At 37.9% G+C, this 23,880-nt stretch overlaps 1 protein-coding gene across 1 annotated transcript in view; it reads left to right on the top strand.

Moving 5' to 3' along the window:
* The first annotated feature begins 12,891 nt into the window (after nt 1-12,891).
* Nucleotides 12,892-23,880, top strand: part of LOC146002820 (procathepsin L-like) — a 28,971-nt gene continuing 17,982 nt past the window's right edge. The window contains exons 1-3 of the mRNA XM_083140784.1: nt 12,892-12,935; nt 17,336-17,451; nt 18,175-18,327. Coding sequence (XP_082996910.1) covers nt 17,353-17,451; nt 18,175-18,327 — 252 coding nt within the window. The 5' untranslated portion in view covers nt 12,892-12,935; nt 17,336-17,352. The remainder of the gene's footprint in view (nt 12,936-17,335; nt 17,452-18,174; nt 18,328-23,880) is intronic.

Raw genomic sequence — 23,880 nt, 5'->3', positions numbered from 1 at the left:
ACAGATGATGGGCACTTGTTCAGTGCAGATGATTTCCACCCGGATCTTGTTGGGTATTTAAAGCACAAATGCCTGAAAAAGCTTGTTCTGTATTTTCTGAGGCAAAAATTCAGAAATTGCAGCAGTAAGTGCCTTGCACTATGCCTAGACAAAACCTCTTGGAATAAAACATGCAGGTACGGGAAACAATTATCTAAACTCCCAATAATACATACATAGGTTGGTACAGTGGGAATCAATCCCGCAATGCAAACAATCAAACATGTATCCCCGGCAGTGGGATTTGGAAATAAACAGAGATTATCAGCAGCAGAGGAACAACATCCTCAGGCATAGTGTTGAACATGCCCTTAAAAAATTACAGCATTGCATTTTTGAATGTGTCATTGTCCTAGAGGGATGACACACAGCACTGATTGCACTATGTTTTTTGACAGAGGGAACTTGTCACAATATGTAAAATCAGAATCACTTGTAGATAGGTTCAAGCTTGTATTTTCCAATTTATGTGAATATGATGTGTTTGCTGTTGGAAATGAGACAGAATTCAGGTGGGTGCTTGACTGTGGCCGTGAATTTGGATGCATGCATCTGGGATTGTTGGGCAGGAAGAAACAATACATATATCTGCTGCACAGGAGAATTGTTGGGCTCTTTGTAGGTTTTTATGATTGTTACAAAAAAAATTACTGGTTCACAACAAAATATTTTAAAGCACTGTATTGTTTTAATATCCCATTTAACATATCTGAGAACTGGAAACATTTAAATTGTGATATTCATTTGAAATCTTATAATAATTTTGAATTTGTAACTACAGATACAGGCTTGGTGTTTTCTGGTATGGATTTTGTTAGGGGAGGAAAATACATCACAAGTGTTATCAATACAAATAAGATTATTCTATATCTGCTGAGCCAGAAGATAAAATTTCATGATTTAAGATATTTTGAACCTTTGAGGTGCAATTTTCTGCAACCTTCAAATCTTAACATATCTATAGAGCAGTTAATATAGGAATGTTTTTTGACAGAAGGAACCTCTCAAAATACATAAAATCAGATTCACTGCTGTGTGATTTCAGGCTTGTTTTTTTTCTGACTTGTCGGGAATATGATCTGTTTGCAGATAGGAATAAAACAGAGTTCAGGTGGTTGCTTGACAGTGGACATGAATTCAACCTGCAAGCAACATGCAACAGAGTAGAAGATCCAAGGATCTCGGCCTGTACAATAAGCCCTGCACACCCGGCAGTTTCAACATAGAACCTGTTGAGATCAATCAGCCCCCAAGCAACATGCAACAGGGTAAGAAATTCAAGAATCCAGGCCTCTACAATAAGCCCGGCACACCCGGCAGTTTCAACATAGATGAGCAGAGTATATATGTAGATTATGATAAAATTCCAGATGCTGTTAAAATTAAGAATAAACAGTAGTCATGTTGATAAATCTATGATAATAGATATGGCAGAATTGTATGATTCCTGAATCTGGGATATTTGGGAAAGGTTGAATTCACACATAAGAGAATTGTTGGGCTTCAGGAACAATTACTTGGTTCACAAATACATGTACAATTTATATATGCCTTTTGATCAGACTTCAAACTCAATCATAATATTGTTATATGTTATTTTAACATAATTGAGTTTATAACTACAAACACAGGATTCATATATTCTGGGTTGGATTTTGTTGTGAGTACCAATTTCCACAACAGGGATCGTTCAGTTTGGGTCTTGTGCACAGTTTTTTGGGTAGGAGCAATATTCACATATTCTTGGAGTAATAGCTACATGTCATTTTTTGATAGAAGAAATGTTGCAAAATATATTAGGTCTGAATCTCTTATTCCTGATTTCAAAATTAGATTCTCATTATTTTCAGAGTATGATATGGCCTTGCAATCTAAGTATACAGGGCAATCACACAAATATTTTCATTCAATTTTGTTTGGAAATATTGATGACTGTGCAGAACAAGTATAAGTGAAGTATTGCATGCTATATGTTCTATAGCATTTAGGGCATATTTTTGTGAGAATTCTGCTTTTGTCTGGATTACAATTCTTTTGGTGCTTAACCCAATTGGGGCTGGATATATTCTTATTGCATTGATTACAATATTTTTGATTTGGCATTTTTGTTGTTTATTATATAAAATTTCTTGGGTTTCAAATCAAAATTCTATGCTTAATCAGTTGGGTTCAGCAGTATGATTTGTGTGTGTGTGTGTGTGTGTGTGTGTGTGTGTGTGTTAATATTTTTGGCTTTGGTATTTATATAAAATTTCTTGGGGGTCAAATCAAAACTCTATACTTAATAAAAAATATCAGTTGGGTTCAGCAGTGTGATTTGTGTGTGTGTGTGTGTGTGTGTATGTGTGTGTGTTAATATTTTTGGCTTTGGTATTTATATAAAATTTCTTGGGTTTCAAATCATAACTCTATATTGGATAATAATTTGTTGCAAAGCATGATGCAATATAAATAAACCAGAAATAGGCCACAACTTGGCCACAAGTGGACCGGAAGTGGACCGGAAGTGGACCGGAAGTAAATATGTGTGGGTGGGTGTGGGTGGCTTTTTGGCCTAGTTTTAAGTGTGGCCAAAAAAAATATCAAGAGGTTCATATTTTTAGCAAATTTATGGACAACAATCTCACAGAAGTGCCTTTTGTAAGTGTAGGCAAATCAATCTGAGGGGGGTCATACTTTCTCAGGAAATTTTTGAGGGCATTTTTACAAAAATCTTGGATTAGACAGGGTTCCACACTTGAGCAAAAAACTCATATGCTCATGTTGAGCTAGTTTTAAGTATAGGCAAATCTGCCTGAGGGGGTCCATACTTTCCGGTCCTGGTTATAGCATCAATTACACTACTTATTTCATATACAGAATGAGTTTCATCCCTGTATGCTAAAGGGATATTTCCTGCCTTCTAGACTCCGCGCTTACTTATTAATGTCATTGTACGAATAGCGAGCTGCGAACAGCGAAAATTCGTGTATTTCTATAGTACCATTGATTAAAAATCTGTAATATGGCCTATGTGGGCTTAATACGTGGAAGTTATTTCTGGTTTGGTATGCTATTAATTTCGATAGCTTGCAAGGGAAACAATTTGGTAATTTTAGTATCGACAGTAACAAGATTACTGTGAACACGTACTAGTTTATTTTCTTTGGGTAACAATTGCTCGACGATATAATCCGTTATAGATGAAAATGATGGTTTGATTTTCATTTCAACATTCAATTGTTCGTAGTTTTCGTTCAGTTCATGTAACTTCGATCCGAAAGCGTCTAGCGTCGATTCCTGCGAGGCAGCATTGGTTTCGAGAACACCAACCTGTTCTCTGAGACTGACGACAATCTGCTGAAGATTTTCTAATAGATTCAATTTGAAACTTCTCACAGTAAGATCGTTTATTATGTTTCTCATCTCGGTAAACTGCGTATGGAGATCGATTACACTCTGCGATGTTGGTAATGTGGGCACCATGTCACGAAGCGAAGAAATTTCATCCTGAATCTGTTCTGTATTATTCACTTTTGTTTCTATCTGTTTCAGTATGCGTGCAATATTTCTTTTAACGGCGTGAAGTTCTTTAGAGGTGGGAAGACCACCTATTGTGCTTTCGAGTGCAGTCAGAGAAGTTTTGATACTTTTCACATCACTAGATTTGGACAATGTCAACACCGCTGTTTTCAACTTCTATAAATTTTCATTCGATGAAATACTCGTCTGCAAGGTTTCGAGATCATGCTGTATGTTGCCCAAGACATGATGAAAATGGTTAAGATTAGATTCAACGTTCAAATTTTCTAAACAATCAATCTTCTCCTGAACCGTAGTTAACGTGTCTTGAATACTGATGAACGCAGTCGTCTGATTTTGGAAGTTCTCTATAAGAGTCTGGATATATTTAATTTCGTCATTAATCAACTCCAAAGACGCTTGGAGTGTAGCAATCGTAGTTTGAATGTGTTCAAAATCTTGGTACTCCTCTAACTAAAGCTTAATATTCGCTACGCTCTTACTGATAACCTGCAATTCGTCGGAGAGAGGTAAATGTGTAATGTTGTCTTCTAAAATCTGCAATTTACTCTTAATTTGTTCGAGAGTTTTATGAATTTCTTCTGTTTGAAGCTTCTCTTTGATAGAATCCAACGTACTTTTCTCATTTTTGATCGTGGAAAATTCCTCACGTCAGTTAGAGATGGTGTTATGTAACTGTTCAACGACAAAATCATTTTTAATACCGTCTATCAAGTTTTCAAGTTTGAAGAATTTTTTTTATATATTAGAAGTTCGCTCTTCAAGTTCAAGTTTCAATTTTTCTATATCTTTCGTTTGAAGCTGCTGCAATTTGACTAAGTCGTTCTGAAGCGAACCAACGCTCAACTGTATATCTTGCACGTTGTCAACCGACGGTACGTCAACATAATTTTTTAACAAAGATTTCAGTTCAGTATCTATTTTGAGAATGGGGTCCAATCATTGAGACTGAAGACTTGCTATTTCCGACTGTAGTCTTGTGTTGAGTGTTTTTTGAAAAGCTATCTGATCGCTTCTTAACTTTTTAACCCTGACATCCAGCATAATTATCTCACTAGCATGATCCATGTGCTTCGTGTGTCCAAAAATATCATTAGGCATTTTTGTTACTATGATTATTTATTTATTTATTATCGGATACGTGATTCTCAATTCTATGAAGAGAGAAATGAGTTTGTCGTATTCTCCCAGATGTTCGACGTACAAGAAATCGTCGGCGGAAACGTCGTACGTGGTGGCGGCATCCATGTTATCGTGCTTGATGCGGTAAATGTTCTTGCCGGAGGAAACCTTCATTTCGCCCACATTCTCCGGATTCACACCTATTTGAAGTTTCCCGTTGATCGGAATCTTGTAAAAATTGAGTTGGTTGTTGAAGATGTAAAAGTCTTGCCAACTTCGTCATCGTATTTCGTCCAAATACTGTTCAGGTGAATAGTTAATAAACCGTTGAGTGTAGATAACATGGAAGATAAAAATGTGTTATCTGGTATGGATGATGCAGACTGTACAGATGTCTCCATGGATACTTACTTTCTTAACCCGAACAAGTTCACAGGCATGCTGGTTATTTTGTATATGTTAGCATCGTCTCGATGTCCTCTGTTCTCCCTGACTGGAATCGGATTTCCGAAAATCATAAATAAATGGCGACCGAAAGTGAACGTATCTCGAAAAAGGTACGAGATAGCGCAAAAATAATTCGAAAAATCCCACCCTTAGAACCTCCTGTCGATTTTTGGCAACATAGAGTACGTGTACAAAATTTGGTGGTCCTGAGGTCAAGGGCCGATTTTTAAATTTTTTTTCGATCACTCATCACTTTCGAAAGGATGATCGTAGAAACGTGGGGTTTAACAGCTGATGAACACATCAAGGACACCATCACATCACGAGTTAAGAGAACAAATGTCCGTAAAAACCTGCGTGCCTCCATTCGTAACGGAGGTGCCCTCTTTGAGCAAGACGTCTAATGTTCTTTAAATGTATTGTTCATTGATTCCATTCACATGAGGATGAATGAAGTATTATTTCTTGTACACAAATGTGAATGTTAGCAACATTTGTACCTTGTTGGATAGCAGATGTCACAAGGAAGTAATTTAAGTAATTTGTACGCTTCGTGTCATACCATATTTGTTATTAATTCGTTGCCAAGTAAACTAAGAGTGCTTTTTTTATCATCACTTGTAAGTTTAGACCCACCCGTTACTTACATGTGAATGTTATTTGGGAAAACTTTTTTTCAACGAACCACTTATTTGTTAGCTTTCAGAAAACGCTGAAATAAGTTCCATACAATGTGCAGTTTTTTCTCAATTCATCTTTTTATGTGGAAAATTGTCATTTTTTAAAAAAACAATTGAAATTCGATTATCTCGAAAACTACTAATTTTCGGACGGGGTATCATATGGTCAAATTTTAATCGTGTCGGCGTTTCCTTCTTTACTCTTCTCCTACTGGCTTGAAAATAATCGATCAATTCTCGTTTGCGCGCCGCTTCTAAACCTACATACTTGCGTCGGTTTCTCTGTCTCTCTCTTTAGCATCTATTCGTCGTCACCATCTCTCCTCTTGTTTTGCATTTGTGAAATTCGATGTTCGGCGGCGGCAGAAGAGGAAGCGAGAGAATCGAGAATCGACGTAGTTGGTGGCTGTTTGGGATGGCGTGAGAAGGGGGAAAGAGGATGTGTAAAGAGACTCCTCTGAACGCACGATTTCCCGATTGTCTTTTATACATGTTTTCAAAGTTGTGAAAATGAAAAAAATAGACTGTACATGTTGATACTTTTAGGTGTTATCTACATCATTCACTGTTATGTCACTTCTAAACCTTCTGGTCATTTCTCCCACTCCCCCTTATGCCTATTTTCTAACTCGTTATAATGAAGATTTTTTGGCAATTTCAAATCTCCCTTTGCCTGGGGGTTCGAAGACAAGGAGATAAAGTGATTACTATCGTATCACCCATCTGCATTATCCCTCCTTACAATCCTCGGTTTTAGTACAAATAATGTGGAGTACAAAATTTTAGATTGATGAGAAAGGTCATGCATGTAAATTTTCAGTTGTCTATCGAATAACACACTTGTAGAATACAATGGATTGCGTGAGCACCGACGGATATATAACGGTGCTCTTTCTTCATTGCTATTCAATGACAACTGTGACAGCCACACGTAAGAGGTTAATAACCCAAAACAAAAAAGTACGTGATTTTAGTGTATTATTATAATGTAGAATGTTCGATACCAAGTGAAGGTGCACGTCACTATAAAAACTGCATGTCCAGAATAAATCTATCAATTCATCAAGTTCACATCATAAAGTATCCCCATTGTAAAGATCTGTGAAAATTAAAAGATTCCATAGCTGCATGAAGAATTGTAAAAAGTCTTAAAAAAGAAAGTCCATTTTATGTATAGTAAAGTTAATTGCGAGTGAAGCTACAGCTTTTTAAAGTGACATTTATTGACATTTCTAACACAGAACAAGACCTGAAAGTCGTACAACGGAATGTTTTCTTGCTTTTACACCGGCAGCGGAAGAGAGAAATTATTCGCCATACGTCCTATCCCCTTGTCAATGTTTGCATAACATGAAATACTGTTAAAGGTAATCTGTTGTTTTCCAATGTTCAAAATACTTTCTGTTGATTTTTCTGTTTCGTATGGAATTGGCCACTATTTTTACAAACAAGTAATGGATCTCGGACATGGACACGAATGTGACGTAGAAGGATTTTACACCCTCATCAAATTAGTTCGCCATCAAATCTCATTGCATAACGTGAATTAAATCGATCTATATTGCATCATCGCTGTAGGTGGTCCACGTTATGTACAGTAGAGTTTTAAAAATGTCTTGATTCTCGAACCTGAGACCTGTTGATTTGCTTTGTTGGCAACAGAAACAGAAAATGGCACGATATCATTCTATGGGGTAAACATAATAATTTTCCATTAAAAAAGAAAACAACTATATATCCAGGATTGCCATTGAATAAGTTTTGTTGTAACTTTGTGAAAGAACAACAAATAATGGAAAAAAATGGAAGAAATTTCCATATCCATTCACTTCCCTACTAAAGAATGGTATAAATCCGACACCAGTAACCAGACAGGGCCTGGTCATCTGTTACCCTGTTAGCCGAACTGAGAAGTCCGATTTTGGTAACCCAACTGTGACCAGTCACAGGTTCTAGAGGACCTTAGAAGGTGCGTGTAAAGCTGCCCTGAGTCTCCGATACACAGTTTGCTGAGGAACCCCTGAGGCGGTTGCAAGCTTTGAGCATGGGCGATGGAAGGGAGGTCGAACGGGTCGTAGAACATCCCCACCCCCTAGAAATCGACATTGTTCATTTAAAGATACAAGAAAGTCAAAAGTTTGTTAGTCTTATTTTTAAGAACAGAAATAAAGTTAATTTAGTTAGTATTCGAAGATAATAATCAAAGTAAAAATGCATTGGATGGAGAACATTGAATGAATAATATACGAATAAGAGTATATGCTACAATTCCGTACAAAGAACAAATGGTTCTACAGTTTTCAAAACTCTATGAATTACAGTTGCAGGTGAGAGGCCACACAACAAACTTTATGAAAACAAAATCCCCCTAACATTTAAAATCTTTTCTTAAACGAGACGTGCAAAAGTTAATATCAAAATGCATTTCAGATACTAACTGCCTTAATGCAAAAGAAATAATGGAAAATGGTTGTGCTGGTGTTCACTCGTTTGGTGGATCGAGTCTCCCCATTTTATAATAATAATATTAATTATTATTATTTCGAATAAAATTTATTTTTGTTACTTTATAATATTTATTATTGTATAATAACATTTATAACCGTGGTACCCTAATACTTATTAATTTTTTACTATTGAACTTTTATAATTTGCCCGACCCCTCTTCCCCTTGCAAGAATTTCTGGAGACGCCAATGGCTCTGAGGACAGCCAGTTGTCTTGTAGGCATCTTCCAGTTTCGTCGTGGAGTTAAGGCCAGATATCGCTCCTGCTGTGGCGTTGTTACTCTTGGAAGACCCAGTACTTGCCTACGATGAACATCTCCTGTGGCTTGGAACGGTCGGCATTCTTCCCTTTTAAAAATGGCCCAACTGAAGTCTTTGTGCCATGTTTTTACAGCAGAGTGCCTACTTTACCTAAACATTGCTCTCCGATCGCAAAGAGAGTTCCCTACGGTACGAGATACTCTTGGTCTGATCAGGGATGCCCATCCCACCAAAGCCGTGGACGCATCCCCCTCAAAGTCCTTCATCATAATCCCCCCAAAAGAATTGTTCATCATAACAACACTTCACACCACACATGAATATAGTTTGGATAAACACGCAGTAATTGATTTTTGTTTGAATATCGATAATTTGATTTCATTTTTTACAAAATTAAAATTTTCGAAATACGTAAACTTTAGATAACTAAAACTCACAGTATTTTACAATTATCCAGTCAGTCCTAGCACAGGAACGCATACAAGCAAAACAAATCACAAATTATGCCTGAAATCATCTAACACAAACTGTAGTCTGCATGTCGGAAGTTACGAGCCGGCCGGAACTACCATAAAAAATCACCAGATATTGTTCACCACTAGCCGAAATTCCAACAATCGATTGATTGATTGATTTGATTGATTGATATGTTGTATTAAGTCCACTTTATGCACAGTAAGGCTAATCGGGACTGGACCTACAGTTTAAAGTGGGATCCGAACAACTTGTGCCTCCACCGTGTACCGAACCCGGGACCTCTTGATCACATCACCCGTACCACTCACTAATCTTTATTTTATACACTAGCTACAGGACACTTCCCTAAAAACACAATTACAGGAGGAAGGAAAAGACAAATCCTCTCACCTTCTCCTCCCCAATGCACACTTATTCCAACTGGATGTCGAAAATATCCTAGACATTTGTTGTAAAAAGAAATTGTCGAAATGCCAAAGGAAACTCGCATCACCATAGGACTTTTTTACTTTCATATTTTTAAAAAAGTCTAAATGATCCTCTAGGCGCATTTATCTATTATCAAAATGTTAATTTAACTTTCGAAAAATACTGCGTTCGTTTCTCCAAAAGTGGGCAGAAAAGTAGATGGTACCTTTCTCCCGAAATACTTCCCCAACGAGTCTTACAAATCCGCCGTATTTAGCGACTTATGTCTGAAGTTGGCAACTGTGTCAACACTGCGAAAGTTCCCTCCCCGTGACAGGCGAAAACGGGCACGGATCGTGTCTTATGGGCTAACCCCGCCCCCTGCTACCTTGTTCCCGACCATGATATGGACTTGACCATCGCTTTCGTCTCCATTTTTTTTTCTCACCTTCAACTTTTTGACTACAAGGCTCAAGCTCCACCTGCCGCCCTGGTTCTGAGTCCTTGCATCCGTGAAATGTAGTTGCAGATGTAAAAGAAGGTTTAAAATTAAGCTGCTCTCTGCCCCTTTCTCATCGGGGTTCGCTGGGTATATTGTTTCACACCGACCGCATCTGTCCGTAAAATCGAAGCGGCGAATTTCTAAGGGGATAATTCCACCTAATACTTGATTTGCGGAGATGTGGCTGCGATTCTTATCTACACATGGATCTTTCTGTCATATACTTCTTGCTGGTAGCAAAATTTGAGTCCATGTTCATGTAACTAGTGCAAAAATATCTTTCCAATTTTTTTTCAAAACGTAACACAAGTTGGAAAAAATATAGACTCATTTTACTATTTTGCCCCTCCTCGATGATGAGGGGGGGTTAAGTTGCTACCTGCCCCCCCCCCGGTTCAGACGTCTCTGGTACTTCTGAACATAGCACTCGTAATGTGCTCACAAACGCAGCCATCTTGCAAGCAGTTATATTCAAAATCTGACAGTCTATAGTCCCCTACCGTTACTTTCATACCCTTGTAATCATTTCCTTACCTTAAGCCAGAGTGCAAAACACAATGTTATCAGAAACCGCAAGTGACGTGGAAATGAGGAAGCAGTTGGTTTCCATGAATGCAATATCGTCACTCTCGTGAGTCAGAAATATTTGTTGTAATTGAGCAACCTCTGAAAACGTACCTTTGTCTGACGCTAGACTTTGAGCATTAGGCATGTGGTACTATTTGGTTAGGTTGCGGCTTTGACATTTGAAGCTTTTTTTTCCTTAGTAGCTAGTACCAAATCAACTTCTTACGAAGACACTAAATAGCGCACGTTAGGGATCGATTCCTTTCATTTTAATTTCTTGTGACTGTCCTTTCATCAATTTCATTTAATTATAATTCATCGTCATCGAAATTAACCGAAAGTGGTGGGAAAGCGACATAAAATAACAAACACAAATACGAAGGTTGGATGATAAGTTAATCTCTCTATTTCCGTTGTAGTTTTCTGTATCTTTGGGTAATCGTGACGATGAGAATGAATGATGATCAAATAAAATAAATGATGGGACAAACATAAGGACACATCCACGATTTACCCAAGATTTGAAGCAAAGAAACAGGGGGTTTCAAGACCTCAATGATCTTTGATTTTTAGGTAAGGTTAGTTTTGATAGAGTCCCTGGTGGAGAAACATGTCTGCTCAAAAAAAGCAATTTGTTTTATTCTTCACGATTATTCTTCGCCTTTTCCCCAGCAAAGGGAAAAGACTTGATAAATTAATGCTATTTTAATCCAAATATGCAGTCTGTATTGTTTTTAGGGCTATATTGAATGTGACTATCCCAACAGAAAATATTTTCGCACCTCTGCTTCCCCAATTTATTTTAAGCCCTTATGCTCTCACCGATTAATTTGATTTATTTTACTTCGCTTTTCTGCCACTTTTGGCTAATCGCGAAAATGAGGATGACCGAGATATGATTAAATTAATGAAGAGACCCAAAGAACACTCATGCCAACCCAGGATTCGAACCCGAGACCCCTGGCGTCGTAGCGAGCTGCTCTAATCAATCCACAACAGAGGTCGGTGCGCTCTAGCCAAAACAGCATACAATAACCACAGTGGAAACGTTTTACAAGAAACAGAGCTTTCATCACAGCATACAGCGCAATCAATGGTGGATGGGGAAATCCCATTTCATCCCTCTTTGTGATGGTAATTTTGTGAAAGAAGGATATGACCTTTCATCATTCCATCACTTCGTGTATCTCACGTATTTTTAAAGGCAAGTTGAGTAATAACCGCTATCTCCACCCCCCCCGGTCCTCTTTTGAGAACATTACAACCCTATTATATTAATTTTGTCGGCGAGTCACTCTTTATTATGTTTTTAGAGGCTAAGCACCATGAGGCTGGACTAGTGGCGGCACCAGACTTTCTGGTTTAGAGTCACTGGAGCACTTTCAATGTTGTGGCCAGATCTTCGAATAAAATGTATTTTGATTCAGAACTCAAGATAAAATTTTCAACCAGACGAGGTTGGATTCCCCCCCTTTCCCCCTCTTATTTTCTATCCTACCACCCTCGTAACCTTCCACCCTGGTCTTCCTTCTTTCAACCGCCCTTAATAAAAGAAAGTTATATATTTACTGTTTTAACGTGGGAAAATATTATATTTATTTTTAAAATACCTTAAGTATTTACTGTTAAAGAACACATGTATGGTGGTAAGTATTTATTTAATATCTCCATAATGATATGTTAACTTCAATTAATTTTTTTTTCACAAATCCAACTTCTTTAAAACAAACAGCCACGTTTATATAATCAGAAATAACGTTTTGGCTCTAATCAAGGTGGTTTGGTGCCCCGGGCAGGCCTTTAATCCGCCCCTGTTTTGATCGTTATTTATCATCATAACATGGTGGGCCAGCCAAGATGAATGATCATAATTCGATTAAATTGATGAGGGTGAGAACATAAAAACAACCAAAGGCTCGAACTGGGAATATTGAGCTGATAAATCATGACTCGAACACTCGACGTGCTCAACTGTGCGACATGAAAGACGATAATGATAACAGAGTTGTTGCTATGATGTTGCACTGTTTAATAAGCGATTATTGTGAAATGAAAAAAAAACGTGCATTCAATTGTATAGTTTATACTCTTCACATGTCAAAAATGAGTGCAAGTGATTAAAAATTATAGCGTCAGGACGAATTGCAATTACGTACATCGATCATTAAATTGTCGATGGATGATAGTTGTATGAAGGCGTTAACGTTTCATAATGCAAGAGCCATTGCACACTCCTCGTATTAAGCAAGCGAAATAATTTACAGAAGACAATCATGGAGCTATAAATGTTGTTATCGCACGATTCCATGTCGGGTAAGGTGTATATAAGATGAAAATATAATCGAGAATGTATGCAGTGTCTTGTACACCTAGGCTCAGCAAAGGAAGCACATCTAGACAATAGGTAAGATGCATGGGCGTCGGAAGGGGAGAAAGAACAGGTCAGTCGACAAGCCCTAAAATTTGGTATTGTTCAAGGTGAAAAAAAATAATCAGAAAGACTGTAATTTTCATTTTAACAGAAATAAATTTCTGTTAGTATTCGAACACGGTAATCAACGTGGAAACTGCATTGGATAGAAAAAATAGTGTAAAACAGAGGATCCAGGGAGGCAGAGGTGTTGGGAAATTTGTTAGTAGCTACGAATTCATTGTGGAACAGCCGAACGACAAAGCCTACAGAAATAATCATAAGAAGGAAAGTTTACGAGGGTTCCCGTTTAACCAAAGAGTTAACGCTCTGGCCTTTGGTGTCAGCGTCCCGAGTTCGATCCTGCGTGAGGCCTCAGTTCTCCCCGATGGCGTAGTGTTAACGTTGTCGCCTTGTAATCAAGGGGTTCCAGGTTCTATACCCGATGGAGTCACATTGCGGAGTGATTCGGATCCCACTTTAAACTGTTGGTCCAGTCCCGATTAGCCTATCTGTGAATAAAGTGGACTTATAGCTAAAGTAACTCAAACCTAGTGAGGCCTGATCGATCCCGTCTCGAAAGCCAGAAAACAGACAATGGGACTCGATGTGCTCTCCACGAACCAGCCAATGTAAAGCCGCTTACCAAGTTTGGATTCATGATCTCGGCTCAAACAGTCATGCTAGAGTCCTGGTGTGGGGATGGGTGTATCTTTGCGAGTGTATCTTTGTCAATTTCAAACTATCCGTATTCATCCATATCGTCGCGATTCGCCTAAAGAGGCAGAATAGCAACAAAAATATTTCGTCAAATCATCATTCATCCTCGTCATCCCCTCCCCCTCACAAAGAAACACACACATAATTTACATTGCACATCCAGTCCCGAATAGCATGTCTTTATAATACATAAAGTGGCCTCCAAAAATGTCATTTTTAGGGATAGTTTAATCTCAAACTAAGCTTTGATAGATGTTTATTTTATTTTTATTTTTTTATTTGGGGATTTCCGCCTTTGCTGTTTTCTCATAAATTGATAGATCTAAAATGACAGATTTTTGCCTACTCGATTTGTAACCTTTACTTTACAATAGTTGTTCACGTTTTCTTTACCAAGTTAAATGAGAGGAAAGCAGCGGATGTGTAAACAAGAAACACCACACTGAAATTGAGAACAGGACAACCGCCCCACTTTCAAAAAAATTAAAATAAATTAATCATTACAAATTTAAGTCTTGCAACCTATCTTTACAAAAGTGAATAGAGTTTGTGATTTCTTTGTTGCAGGTAAACGTTTATAGCCACGTATTCCATAGAATTAAATACATAGTTAGCATATCTGGATCTACTGTACAACTTTGGTTTCGTCCGGAAATCGTTTAGAATATTGCATTATTTGTTCCCATATCAAAACGGTCAAACTTGATAACATTGACCCCGAGACCGCAGACAGCATAATCATGTTTTCCTCAGTCCTCAGTTTGTTTGCTTCTTTCTCGAGAAACTAACTGCGATTGAAAACAGCGTGCATGAGCCTTCATCTCTGCACAATTCAATAGTATCCCCTCCCTCCACTCCACCGTATCCTTGCAATTGTCGCAAATTTAGCACAAATTTATAACATTCTATAATTTTCCCTTAAGAGATCAACTGTGACTTTTTCTGCATATTAAAGCGAATAATGACAATGAATATGATCGGAATTGATTAAACTAATAGTCGATTAATCATAAAGAATCACAATTTCACCCAGGATTCGACTCCATGACAGGATATTATGTTAACGCAGATAAACGTATTATAATAGTATAATATAATTAACTTTTGATCAAACAAATAATTTACCGAAGCACAAGAAATAGAAACTAGTGAGCCACTAAAAAGTAAATGTACACTAAGATTAAATTGAAACGTTACATGTTGCTGTGTTCTATTTTTTTCTGTAATAATTCCTTCTGACAGCTTCTGCAACAAATATGTGCATTCCCTTCGCAGTTTGTAAACTGTACGTCCCCTTTGCAGTTTGTAAACTGTTCGTCGTGGTCAATATTTCCATCCCTCCCTAACCTTAAGTTGTAAATACAAAGAACATAAACCGTTGGTACATTTCGAACGTTCCAAGTTCGTACCCGGGCCAAGGCTTGTAAGAATTTCGTTGCGTTCCTCAGGTACTTTTTGAAAACATCACTCCAGTTCATCGCTGCGAAGAACCGAAACTACTCAGAACAAGAAGGTGTACGTAGCGTAGCTATTTATACCTCTGCACAGTGGCGGCGATTAAGGAGTGTGAGGGCTGTCTCCACCTTTCACTATGTCCTCTTTATGTCGAGGCTTGTCTATCAAGTACATGTAAACTGTCCTTAAGCCCCCCTTCAGTTTTAGAACCAATCACCGCTACTGCTTCTACATAATAATAGAGCCAATAGTGATGCCCAAGATGAAATTCCTGACTACCATGCGAGAGACCCGGGATTTTTTCCCACCTGTGAAAGCGGCTCCGGCACCCACCCAGCATCGCATAAAGTGGGTACCTGGAGGAAACTCTTCAGGGTAAAATCGGCTATGGCCCCTACCTTCGGCCATGATCAAGAAAGTGTGGGTGGGATCCTAACTCCACACCCCCTATAAGCCTTCATGGCGTCGCGCAAAGCACAGGAGAGCACTTCATTTTGTAATAAATACAAATATACGAAGACTTATATTATGCACCAGTAACATAAGTAAAATACATGTTAGTCTTCACAAAATATGTTATTACAATTAATGATCGATTTGCGTAATTTGGTTGGAAGGAAATTTTCATCAGAAAGTAACTGTAAAAGTTACTTTTTAAAATGAGTAACTGTAACTGTTACTTTTTACGTAGGTAACTGTAACTAAAACTAGTTACCTTTCTAAAAGTAACTTTCCGAACACTGTGGTAATTTTATGACAGTCACAAGGGAATTTTTAGTCTAATACATGGATCAGAAGAGCACTGGAAAGAGTACAACAGAAGTGAAAATGAAGGGGTCGCGGGTGGGCTGCGATTCTGAGAATTAAACCCGTTTCGCTCAAATTTCAGAATTCAGAACGTTTGAAAATTCTAGCTCGATCATTTCAGAATTGTCTCTCTTGTACTTTTGCGAAACTGCGAATATTTGTTTTGAAATTTTAGTTTCTGAACTCCCATTAATCCAACATGCCAGTACTTTCGGGGAGGGGGAGGTTGAACCCTATGAACCTCCCTCTAAAAACGGCCATGCATAAGGGAAGGAGAAACATATTGAAATTTGAAAATTTGAAAAATATTTTATGAGTTTTATCGAGTTTTGTTTCAAACATTTCATTGTTTTTTTTTTCTGCGAGTCAGTAAGATTTTGACTGAAAATTTTGTAACAAATAGTTTCTTTCTAAGCCCATATAAGTTGTACGATTTCAATTCGTTTTCAAAAATGCGTTGAAAATTATTGAAAAATACGTGGAAAATTTTGTGAATGGTGAGTTCATTTTTTAGTTCCTTCATTATATGGCAAAGTTTTAATTATTTTTAGAATAGGCCTAATATTTTTGTGCATTTTCTTCAAGAGTCTGAGCTTGTAATTCTGAGACACTTCTCTTATTTCTTAAGTTTATTCTCTTTAATAGCTAATAAAAATGTCCGAAATGGACATGTTTGCGTTTATATATATTTCGCCTGATTTCCAGTAAATATTAGTGCAATTCAAATTCGATTTGCATCAATAATTCATGTAAATACCGTTGGTTTTGATAGGGCGGCACTGAGTGCTGCGCGCGGGACATTTGTGCTAATATGAGGACGCGGATGACGGACGGTTAAGCATATTTTAATAAGAATTTTCTTAACTTCAATCTTTTCATATTAAATCCAACATTTATTTATTTCTGCTCAATAAGTCATATTGTACAAGTTGTACAATGATATAACACAAGTCAATTATACAGTAGCATATTCTGAAAATGTGACTTGGTTTACCTCTACAATTCTTATTTATTGCATGTATTATACATAATAGAAATAAAACAACAATGCAGACATGCAAGTAAAACAAAAATAGAAGTCCGACAACCTAAAATTTTTCGGCAATTTGTATACTGGTAAACCAGATAACATGGAAGAATTTGGTAAATTTAGAATATACGTAACCTTATTGTTACAGTGAATAGTTGAAGCATTTTGCCTTTCGTCATTGGCATGTAGCATGATTGTAGTGTGATCCACACATATATATAACTTGTAATGGCAAAGTTTTTGTATTCCTTAATGTTTCAAAATGTATGGTAACTCTTGAGAAGGACTTCTGAAGTGTGTCAGAGCGAGCCTCTATAAAGTACAGTTAATGAATTTATATTAAATTTATATAAGAATGATGATTGTGTATTTTTCTCAACAGGACATTGAAGAATTAAGATGAAGTTGTTCATTGCTGCTATTTTAGGCTGTCTTGTAGTCTTAAGTTGTGGAGTTAGGTTTTTCAATTTAGTAGCAGGAGAATGGGAGGCATTCAAGGTTAGTTGCTGATGAAATATAAAAACTTCTTGCTTTTGCATTTTCTACCAAATAATTAAAGTTCTTGTTGGATGCTCAGTAGCATTCAAGATATTCTATTGCGTTTTCTTTCATCATTTTAATGGTAACGTTATTGGTTTACACATGGAATTATCAATTGAAGCATTCCACCGAATAACGCTATATGGCACATTTCAGTGATTGCGAGAACAGCGGATAAAACCTGTTGTATGTTACTGTACTACCATAGAAAAAACATAAAACCTTATGCAAGCATAGTATCAATCTTTGAGCAACATCCTACCTTATGACTGGCCAGCTTGTAGCCCGTAGCCGCAGGGCAGCAGCATGAATCCACTGGTAACTCAGCACGTTCCCAAAAGCGCCATACAGCGTTATTCGGTGGAATGCTTCAATTTTGCATGTGTGTCTGTGTTAATAACTTGATACCTGAATATTTCCCTAGCCTTGTAAGATTGTACCATTTCCAAGTAATGTGAATTTTACAGGTTATTGGGTGTTTTGCACTTGATTAAACTTTTTCACTGTATTGTTTTGTTTAAAATTGGTTACAAGATTTGAAAGTTTTTAACTTACAGTCATTTTGTACTTTAAGTAGTGCGTGCAGTTTTGTGAATTTAAAATGTTTAATCATTATTCAATGCAGTTGGAACATATGAAACAAGCAACACATAGTGTATGATTTTGATTTCTGTTTTCTAGGTTGCATATGGGAAAAAATATGACACAGATGTGGAAGAAAAGTTCAGAATGAAAATCTTCATGGAGAACAGACAGAAGATAGCTAAGCACAATGCAAGATACGAACAAGGACTTGAGAGTTTTAAATTAAAGCTCAATAAATTTGCTGATATGGTATGTCCTTTACTTATTTTTTTCACTTGCATCATAGTTACATACAGGGCTCAAAATGGGAACTTTCATGAACGGACTACTTACTTTTGTTAACATGTTGTTGTATGTTTTTGTTCTTTCTTGTCTCCAATAACAAGTATGAATGGGAAGGTTCCTGATATTCATGAACCCGAACTCTGCTCCAGTCCATTTCGACCCCTGGTTATACAGGGTGTCCATAAAGTCTCACACCGTCCTGGGTATTGTGACAATGGCTGTAAAAAGGAAGAAATGGCGAAACACGTATTCCATGATGTTCAGCGAGAAACGTCTTGAGGCCAACCATTCGCTACCTGGAGCCCCCACAAGGGAATAGGCTGGGTCGACTCAATTGTTTTTCAAATAGAAAGGGCGGTTCGAAGAATATGTTGTTTGAATGGTCTTATCAGAACAACAATAATACAGCAAATCCGGGGTCTCTACGTAGATCCAATTGACAATGGCGTGAAATCAAATGTGGAACATAACGAACATAGGACAAGACTTCAACTCCTACAGTAGTAATCCTAGACAACAGTGGGAGCTGGAAAAAATTTCCTACACTGTAGTATGATTCGGAGATATCCTAGCAGTGCCTACAAATACGTACACCCCCCTCTCCACCAAAGAGATGGCAAGCGTCCGTACACTAAACCGCATATAATCGCGCCTCCTAAGATTGCTGCCAGGAGGACAAGGACCGACATGCACAATCGCAACTCAAGTCAAATGGTGAAGGAGGCACGTAGTTACATGTACAATGTCAACTGAAGGCAAATGGGGAGGGTTACAAGATGTTACAACACGAACACCACTAAAAGTCAGATTGAGCTTACCTACTATTTACAGAATATGTTCGAAATAAGCCCAATTCACTTGTTTGAAGGAGAATGCAGACGGAGTATCGAACCAGACCAAGTAATCAGTGTTACTACCGCGATGAAGATTCAACAGGACCATTCTGCTTGTGTTCTCGTAAGCAAAGAGACCGCATAAACGTTTGATGTGACTTTGAAATACTGGACGTAGAAGAGTTGAAGTGTCGTGCACACTGTGTTCTACTAACGATTTCCCTGTATCTTCCGTTACCGTGGTTATGTTTGTGTGTGTGTATTGGTGGTTAAAGTGTTTGCAACGTTGAGAAAAATGAATGGTGCCGGAAGGGTGCGTTCTGGCGCAGTCAAAGTGGAAATTATCTTTCTTTTCGGTGAATGTGGCAGAAACTACCGTGCCACTGCTAGACGATTTAACGAATTGTATCCCCAACGCCCTAGTATTGACCGTAAGTATGTTTCAGTACTTGTGAAAATATTCCGTGAAACGCAAAGCGTCAATGACAGACGACGTCCAGGATGACCTTACATCGATGAGGCAACAGTGTTGGAAGTTAGACGCGTAACTGTGAAACCTGAAACACCTCTCAGACAAACAGAAGAAGCAAATAACATTTCACAGAGTTCTATCAGTAAGGTGTTAAAGTTACACAATTTTCATCCTTACAAAATGCAGATAAAGCAAGACCTAGGAGATAATAATTTCGATAGACGAATTGAGTTTTGCGAAATTATGTGCGACAGGATTGCTAACAACGAGAATTTTTACACAACATCTGTTGCACTGACGAAAGTTATTCTTTCCTAAATGGCTGTGTTAATAAAAACAATGTTCGAGTATGGGCATATGTTAATCCCAGGGAGTCGTAACGTACCCAATTTGCGTTACACGGTACGTTCCATTTTGTAGGAGGAAAAGTATGGTTCCACTGCTGGTACCCATGTAACGTAACGAAATGCAATATGTTATAGACTGACGTTACAAGGAACGTAACAAAATGTATTGTGGTAGATATTAACGTTATAAAGGAACGGAACGAAATGAGCACATTGGAACATAACGTAATATGCAATATGGTATATACTACCGTTACAAGTTACAAGGAACGTAGTAACGAAATGCAATATGGTATATACTAGCGTTACAAAAAAACGTAACGAAATGCAACATGGTAGTAAATAACGGTATACATAGGAACGTAATGAATGCAATCCTCCGTAACGGAATGAAGTGAAAGGCAATATGGTTAATTAACGTTACATAGGAATGTAACAAAATGTAAACCACTGTAGCGGAACGGAACAAAATGCAGTTGGGTACATACCATCTACATAAGGAACGTAAATAAATTCAGTATGGTAGATGTTAACGTTACAAGGAAAGAACAATTCACAAATGTTAGCTAGTAACGTTATAGGCGCGTGACGAATATAATCTATTTAACATCACGGAAGAAAAAGGAATAGCCAAAATCTCTTACCTTTCATTGGAACATTGCGAAAAATAACTCAGTATATCGTATGGGATTAATGTGAAATAGCCGTGAAAAATATGGTTGTTTGTAAACAAATGAATTTCAACCAGGGTTGTTAAAGGGTCAGGAATTTTAAATCAATTCAATTCCGGTTCAGCAGGGAATATTAGCAAGCATAAATGGATCTGGACCGTAAAGAGCCTTTTTATGTATTTCAGATCGTTCCAGGGACCTTTTCTCCTGATCAATTGAAATACGGCAAAGGGACCTTCTTTCCGGATCAATTTAAAAGACGGTCTAAGTTCCATATTGAAATGAAAGAATACGCAACTTGGACCGAATTTAAACTGTGCGATAAAAAAGTTTCCAGTCTTGTTGCGGAACCCAATAGAACCCATTAGAATTTATGGGTTCGTGGACGTTTAACAACCCTGATTTGATATTAAATTACATTTTTGGCTCGAAACTGAATAAAGCTTCCAACTAGTGTAGAAAGGAGTAGCAATAGGCGTGCGCACGGGGTGCAAGGGGAGGGGTAAAATGCCCCCCTCGTCATGGACATCAGAGAAATATGCCATATGCAATTGCATATTAACCCGATAATAGTGTTGCCCCCTCAAGAAACACCACTTGAATTCGAAATTATCGCATTCCTGCATCCCCATTATAATAATTAATGTAAATTAGTATGACAAATCAAATTATACGTGTGAAATATATACTTTTAGCTGACATTCGTTTTCTAAAGGGGAGAGGTGGCCATCCTCGCCCCCCTTCCAGATTTCCATGCCCTTATATTATTATACTTTATTCCAGAAATTTAGGGTAGAGGAATCATATCGCCGGTTATTAAACGATATTATGCTCTTGAAGAAAATGAAGTATTTTGAAGCCGATGAAAGTTCACAAAGGAACAACGGCGGAAGAAGGTGTTGTGGCACAACCACAGGGGGCAGGGTAGATTAGCCCTCAAACTTGTACAGAAATCAATTCTAGGAGGTAAGGAAGGCAAACATTGGACTATAGAAAGAAAGGTTGCAGAATCTAAGAGTAGCAAGACAAAAGGATACTCAAGATGGATTTAGTTTTCACGTCTTTCGTGCACTATTTCTTCCAGACGGCAAGAGCACCTGCAAGGGGGCACAGAGGGGCAATTGCCCCCTCTCGATTTCTATCTTTATACCAATTTTAAAAAAAGTTATATAAACTTGGACAGTTGCTGCTGATTACGGTGTAAGTTTTGTCCGTGTAAGGTAATAAATAGATTTATTATTAATTTTTGAAGCCGCACCGTTCATTTATAAACACACTGTATATGAGTCATTGTGAATTCGAGTCAATTTAAACATTTTGCGTTGTTGCGAGATTATCTATTAGGATACAATTTGGACATAAACAATCTAAGTAGAAAAAGTGCATCTTGTATATCAAAATTGCCATGTCCATCTGATCTCCGAAAGTAGTGTTTAGCACGTCATTTTTCAAGTATATGATTGATTGATTTGGTGTTTTGAGTCCACTTTATGCACAGTAAGGCCAATCGGGACTGAACCTTCAGTTTGAAGTGGAATCCGAACCACTTGTGCCTCCACCGGGTATCGAACCCGGGACCCCTTGATTACTAGGCGACGACGCAACCACTGCGCCATCGGGGAGGCCATTTCAAGTATAGTCCATGATTGTATCTAGTATATGAACGAGATTTGTCCCTCCTCTCAAACAATTCGTGGCTTGTCCCCACCGAACGAAGTGTGTCACTTATAAATTAAGTTTCCGAAAGCAGGCATTATGCATGAACAGAACAAAAAATACTCCTGAGAAATTACAAACATTATAAGCCAGTTCGTGACCGGGAGTTATTGACGGTCTCCCCCCCCCCCCAACCTATCCACTTTAGGTCCCGGGTTCGAGTCCTGGTCTGTAAATATCTTTTTTAGGTGTCTCTTCATCAATTTCATCTATTTATCATCCATCTTCATAGTTTCGATTAATTATAAAAGTGACAAAAGCAAAGCAAAATAAGAACAAATAAAAATAATTGCAAAATGACTACAATGTCAGAACTACATTTGAAAAATAAAATGCGAGCAGAAGATTCATTTTCAAACAGGTATTTGGGTAGAATTGTGTAGACAGACAGCATGCTCCCGAAAGTTGCCAATCCACGTGTAGCATGACCTTCGATACTGGGGTTGCGCTTTTTCAGGAAAGTTTTCTCGACCCTCCTCAGGCGTCTTATCAAGAATGCCTCAGTGTTCGTAGCATTGCCAACTTATTTTCCGTCGGAAAAAGTATTTTTCCTCCTATTTAATCTGCGGTTGGCTCTACAATACATACAACAACTGAATTACGGCGAAGTAGGTTAGAAACCCTGCGTGCTCAACAGCAGCTTCGATAAGGCACCTGAATTGTTTCGAGCTGAACCAGGAAATGGGCGATCTTTATTCCCCAAGGCCATTCCGTAAAACTAATGCCACAAGAAGTTTTCTGTGTGGATTTGAGAGCATGAAATTGTAGGCTGATGATAGTACTAGAAGACGTCAAGTGGATTTTTTTTCTGTTTCGTTATGTTATATAGCTTTCCTACCTATATAGTTTGAATAACTAATCAATCATTTGATGAGTAGACAAACACGAAGAAGCCGATCCCGTGGCAAATTAGTTAGCGTAATACACTGCGAAGTCTAATGTCGGATTAGAAAATATGGATGGGTCATTTGTCTTTATACCACTTCCATCACCTATCACATCCTTTATCATCGCGATTAACCGAAAGTGGTAGACGCGAAATAAAAATAGAACCTTTGCATGAATGTCCGAAAAAAAGGCAAGGGCACGAACCACCTGGAAAAGGAAAGTCAACCAAAAATTATATATATCGCGCAATTGCATTTTAGCTATAATAATATATGTTAATTATTGCATGAACATGCTTGAGGGGAGGGTGGGGGAACACAATTTTTATCCCGAAATTTTGGAATTTTGAGAGTTAGCCCCCTCCCCCTCGCCACATATTTGCAAAAATTTCATATAGTCTGAATCTCTGGTTCATTCCGCGTACAACGGTATATCACTCATCTCTCTAGGACAATTAGCTTCCGATCTACACTTATTTAATTGAAACTCTGCATTTTGCTCAAAATCGGCTCGGTACCCAGAGGCTTACTTGTGAAAAAGGTCTTGGGCGTCAAAAGGTTAAAACAAGACAAACTTTCATTCTAACCTCA

Source organism: Lepisma saccharinum, chromosome 19 (assembly GCF_977018435.1).
Source record: "Lepisma saccharinum chromosome 19, izLepSacc3.1, whole genome shotgun sequence".
Classification (NCBI taxonomy): Eukaryota; Metazoa; Arthropoda; class Insecta; order Zygentoma; family Lepismatidae; genus Lepisma; species Lepisma saccharinum.
This window is presented reverse-complemented; position numbering and strand designations above follow the sequence as displayed.